This window comes from Carassius carassius, unplaced genomic scaffold (assembly GCF_963082965.1).
Source record: "Carassius carassius unplaced genomic scaffold, fCarCar2.1 SCAFFOLD_94, whole genome shotgun sequence".
NCBI classification, from domain to species: Eukaryota; Metazoa; Chordata; class Actinopteri; order Cypriniformes; family Cyprinidae; genus Carassius; species Carassius carassius.
Window position 1 is genome coordinate 164,111 of NW_026775056.1, and position 5,526 is coordinate 169,636.

Genomic DNA, 5,526 nt, shown 5'->3' on the forward strand with positions numbered 1-5,526 from the left:
TGTCGGTCTCTTTATCTGTCTGTGCCTGTTTCTGTCTGTGTTGGTTTCTTTTATCTGTCTGTATTTCTGTCAGTCTTTCTGTCTGTCTGTGCCTGTCTCTGTCTGTGTTGGTCTCTTTTATCTGTCTGTCTGTGTCGGTCTCTTTATCTGTCTGTCTGTGTTGGTTTCTTTTATCTGTCTGTATTTCTGTCAGTCTCTCTGTCTGTCTGTGCCTGTCTCTGTCTGTCTTGGTCTCTTTTATCTGTCTGTCAGTCTCTTTATCTGTCTGTCTGTCTGTCTGTGTTGGTCTCTTTATCTGTCTGTGCCTGTCTATGTCTGTCTGTCTATTAATTTATTATATGTGGTTTTGACTTGGGAAAGTCTTGCACACTGTTTCCAGTGTAATGTACGTAGTGGGGACCTGTAGTTTTAGGAAAGCCATACAAACCCTTTGGTACCAAATACACACATTTCACAGGTTTAGCATAGTGGGGACCTTGTCTAATAAGTGATGACCTTTAACTATTTTTTAAACAACTTTATTATAGCCTCCATGCAATGATGATGACAACATGACAGCCATAGAGAACTGCTCTGAGGATTCTGTAACTACTGCAGGCACTTCACGATTCACAGCTGAGGTATGTGTATTTATTATCTCTCTCTGTGTCTTTGTCTCTTTATTTGTCTGTGTCTTTCTGTCTGTGTCAGTCTCTTTATCTGTCTGTGCCTGTCTCTGTCTGTGTCAGTCTCTTTATCTGTCTGTGCCTGTCTCTGTGTCTGTCTATTATTATTATATGTGGTTTTGACTTGGGAAAGTCTTACACACCGTTTCCAGTGTTATTATCTCTGTCTGTGTCTTTGACACAGACAGAAAAACAGACATATAAAGAGACAGTCTCTTTATCTGTCTGTGCCTATCTGTCTCTGTCTGTCAGTCTCTTTATCTGTCTGTGCCTGTCTCTGTCTTTGTCTGTATCTTTTATCTGTCTGTATGTCTGTGTCAGTCTCTTTATCGGTCTCTGTCTGTCTGTGTCGGTCTCTTTATCTATCTGTGTCTGTCTGTTTTTCTGTCTGTGTCGGTCTCTTTATCTGTCTGTGCCTGTCTATTTCTGTCTGTCTATTAATTTATTACATGTGGTTTTGACTTGGGAAAGTCTTACACACTGTTTCCAGTGTAATGTACGTAGTGGGGACCTGTAGTTTTACGAAAGCCATACAAACCCTTTGGTAACAAATACACACATTTCACAGGTTTAGCATAGTGGGGACCTTGCCTAATAAGTGATGCCTTGTAACTATTTTTTAAACAACTTTATTATAGCCTCCATGCAATGATGATGACAACATGACAGCCATAGAGAACTGCTCTGAGGATTCTGTAACTACTGCAGGCACTTCACTATTCACAGCTGAGGTATGTGTATTTATTATCTCTCTCTGTGTCTTTGTCTCGGTCTCTGTCTGACAGGGATTTTCTCCCTTCCACTTCATTTTCATATTTTTCTTTCTTTTTTGTCCTTAACAGCCTTTGGTTGATTATTCGGACAGCGAAGATGAGGTTTTGTGTTCTAAAATTATGACATCTTTTGAAAAGGTATTTATTTGTATATTTTCTTCCGTTTGTTTTTACCTGCCCCATACCTAAATTGCACTATTTTTAGCTCAATAATGTGAAGTAAATTTAAAAGGACAAATAAAAATTGAAAGAGGACCATCTTTTGGACCTTCTTAAAATCTGTTTTCTAAATGCAAGTTACTATTGTGAATATCGTTTCACACCCATAAGACATTCGTTAATCTTCAGAACACTAATTAAAATATTTTTGATGAAATCCAAGTGCTTTCTTTCCCTCCATCTGAAGTTAGAATGGCAAAATTATTATAATCTGTTTTCTGAAGATGAATAAGGGTCTTATGAGTTTGGAACAACATGAGGATGAGTAATGTTTAATGATAGAATTTTCATTTTTGGGGGAACTATCCCTTTAAATTGATAGACATGGATCGAGCATTTAACAAATGTTGATTTAATAGATACAGATTTTACACATTAATTATAAAGTGTAAAAAAAGGCAACAGTTATTTTTCATTATATGATAAACATACTTTTTTCTAGATCATTTAAAACTTGTCATTCTGATGTTTTTTGTTTGTTTTTTTAGAGATCTGTGATTTGTGATGATTCGGATGATCTCTTTGAAAAGTCCAGTGTAAACAGTAAAGATGACCATACAGACATTCAAGATGACATCAGACGGAATCATGCATCATTTGCAATGAGTGAACAACATTCCGCTTGTACCACAGCATCCAAAAGAGCAAAAAACACCAGAGTAAGTGTTAATTACTTTAATAGCTTGGATAGAATAGAGTAGAGAATAGCCTATGATGGAGGATTAAATGAACTGAATGGTCATTGTCTTTCAAGGCTAGAGGGAAGATTGCTGAGTACTCAGATGGTTCGAGTGAAGATGAGTTATCTGTTAGTGAGGAGGAGTATATTCCTGACACATCAGAGAGTTACACATCAGATAGTAGCATGAGCTTTATTGCTTCACCAAAAGGTAAAGGAAAAAAGTTACAGACTTTGCCAGTCCGGACCAGTTCAGCTGTGAACAGAATCAAAAAGTTCAGCATTAAAAGCAGCGGTGACTTAGGGAGCTCCCAGAACCACGACATAGCCAAAGTTCCTGACACATCTTCCATTCTTGACAGCGCAACATCAGTAGTTATCCCAGCTATAATTAAAAAGAGAGGTGGATTGAGAATGTACAGCAAAAAACAACAGTGCTTTTTTTGTGACGGTGCTTTTACAAAAATTTCTAGACACCTGGAACGAAAGCATAGAAATGAGGTAGAGGTAGCGAAAGCATTAAGTCATCCAAAGGGCTCAAAAGAAAGGAGGATGCAACTGGAGTATCTACGTAACAAAGGGAACTTTGCTTACAATAGTACTGTTATTAATACAGGTGCAGGACTGATGATTCCGCGGAAACTGCCCAAAAAGAACCTGGATGGGGAAAGTTTTATGCACTGCATTTACTGCAAAGGACTCTTCTTAAAGAAAACTCTGTGGCGACATGTCAAGGTTTGCAAATTCAAGCCTGGTGACGAGAAGCCGAAACCTGGAAAAACCCGTGTCCAGGTTCTTTGTGGCTTTGCACAACCTCCCCCACCAGGAGTAACTCATGGTGTTTGGAAGCTGTTAAATTCAATGAACCAGGACCGAGTGGCCCTTGAAACTAGAAATGACTGGTGCATTTTAGAGTTAGGAAAGCATCTTTACAACAAGTATGGATCAAGAGTTAAAATGCATGAACACATCCGCCAAAAGATGAGGGAGCTTGGAAGACTCCTAATATGTGCGAGAGAGGTTTCCCCCCTTACATCTATTAAAGAGCTCATTCATCCCACAAACTTCATGCATACCATCAATGCAGTTAAAAGGGCTGCTGGCTACAATGAAGAGACCAATGTATTTGAAAAGGCTAGTGTGGCTGTGAAACTTGGACAGAGTCTGAACAAAATCGCAATGCTCATTGAGAGCCACTCTACTATTAGTGGAGATGAAGAGACAGGAAAAATTGCGAACAGCTTTCAACAGCTTTATCAGTCTAGATGGCCTGAATACATTTCTTCAACAGCCCGGCGAACACTGGAGGAAGCAAAGTGGAATTCCCCACAATTACTTCCATTCACTGAAGATGTTAAACTCCTTCATATATATCTTGACGAGCAAGAGAAGACCTATCGCAAACTATTGTTAACACAGCCATCATCTCAGCACTGGGCAAAACTGGCCAAGATCACGTTAACTCAGGTTATGCTTTTCAATCGTAGACGAGAAGGGGAAGTGTCACAAATGCCGTTGTCTGCATACATCTCCAGCAACCAATCGGAGGCTCATCCAGATATTAGCATGGCCCTCACGGATTTAGAAAATAAACTATGTCAGTACTTCAAGCGTGTAGAAATCAGAGGCAAAAGAGGCAGAAAGGTTCCTGTGCTTCTCACACCTTCCATGCAAGAATCAATCAGCCTGCTTATTGAAAATCGGAGTAGGTGTGGAATACCAAATGAAAATCCTTTCCTCTTTGCACGTCCATCTGCAATGACGTTTTTCAGAGGCTCTGATTGCATTCGAGAATTTGCTGTTGCATGCAGCGCAAAAAATCCTCAGACTCTTACTTCAACAAAGTTGAGGAAACAGATCGGGACACTTTCTGAAGTTCTTAATCTTAGCAACACAGAGCTAGATCAGTTGGCAGACTTTCTAGGCCATGACATTCGAGTTCATCGTCAATTTTACAGGTTACCCGAAGGCACCCTCCAACTGGCCAAAATTAGTAAAATTTTTCTGGCCCTCGAAAAAGGACGCTTGGCAGACTTCAAAGGGCGAAATCTTAATGAAATCAACATTGATCCAGAAGGTACTATACACTGTACACAACATGGGTTCAGATTTTGGGAATGCTTTGAATAACATTACCTTGTGTTTTAAATTATATATTTCTGTATTTTCTACCTTTAGAGGAAGTTACAGTGGACAGTGATTTGGAGGAGTCCCCTTCTAGTTTGAAAGGTAATGATTACATGTTGTCAGTTTGTTCCATTTATGTTTGCCCAATTAATGGGACATCGGTTGCCCATTTCTGAGTTCATGAGTTGGACTGATTCACGGAATGTCCGCAAAATACCCGTCTGCTGACTCTGAAACCCGGAAGCAGTTCAAGTGGATGATGTAGCACGTCGGCATTGTGGGATTATTGAGAGCGCAGAGAGAGAACAAAACAAAACGCTGTTTTGAAGCGAATTAGAAGCACAAAGCGAGGATTCAGCAGACGTGAGAAAGGCGTTTATAAAGCATATTGTGACGAGTGGGGCGGGGACCGAGGCGGGAACTGGCGGACAATCAAATAAAGACTTTAATTCCAAAATAAACACAAAACTCTTTTGTATCCTTCCAATCTCCTCCATGGGACTTGAGACCGGTGGGTTGAGCAAGTGTCGCTCATCTTCAATCACTCCACCGGCCTTGCTCCGTTCCCACGGCTCTCGGCCCCGCCCCACTCCTCACACATATTTTATATATATATATATATACTTAGTGTTTATTGCTCTTTTGAAGCTGACAACTCAACCATCTGGAGTCCGTTGACGTACACTATATGCCGAAATTGTCACAGATGGGTCTGTTTCTTCCTCTTCTTATCACAGCACTCGCCCAAACCTGGCTCCTGATCAGGCACACCTGCACCCCATGAGCGCTCCAATTAACTCACTCATCAAGCCCCACATAAAAGCACACACCTCAGAATCATTCACCAACTGGTCTCGTAAACTCTACGTGGACTCTACCCTTGGTATCCTTATCCTAAGCAAGCTATTACCTACCTATGAATCTTACCACCTGTCTCCTTCCTCAGTGATCCCTTCCGTCTCCAGCTCAATTCTCCAGTCGAGGTGTCTGTTTCCCGTCAGTCCTGGTCTCCACTCTTCGTCTCTACGAGTCTCCTGTAAGGCAAGAAAGATCAAATTATTTC

At 40.6% G+C, this 5,526-nt stretch overlaps 1 protein-coding gene across 1 annotated transcript; it reads left to right on the forward strand.

Moving 5' to 3' along the window:
- Window positions 1–550: 550 nt before the first annotated feature.
- LOC132134498 (uncharacterized) lies at window positions 551–5,346 on the forward strand (the record flags this gene model as incomplete). The annotated part of the gene is made up of 6 exons (XM_059547079.1): window positions 551–620; window positions 1,508–1,576; window positions 2,146–2,316; window positions 2,412–4,413; window positions 4,515–4,565; window positions 5,170–5,346. Coding segments are annotated over exons 1-6 (2,539 nt in total), but the record flags the coding sequence as incomplete, so codon positions are not given.
- Window positions 5,347–5,526: the final 180 nt, after the last annotated feature.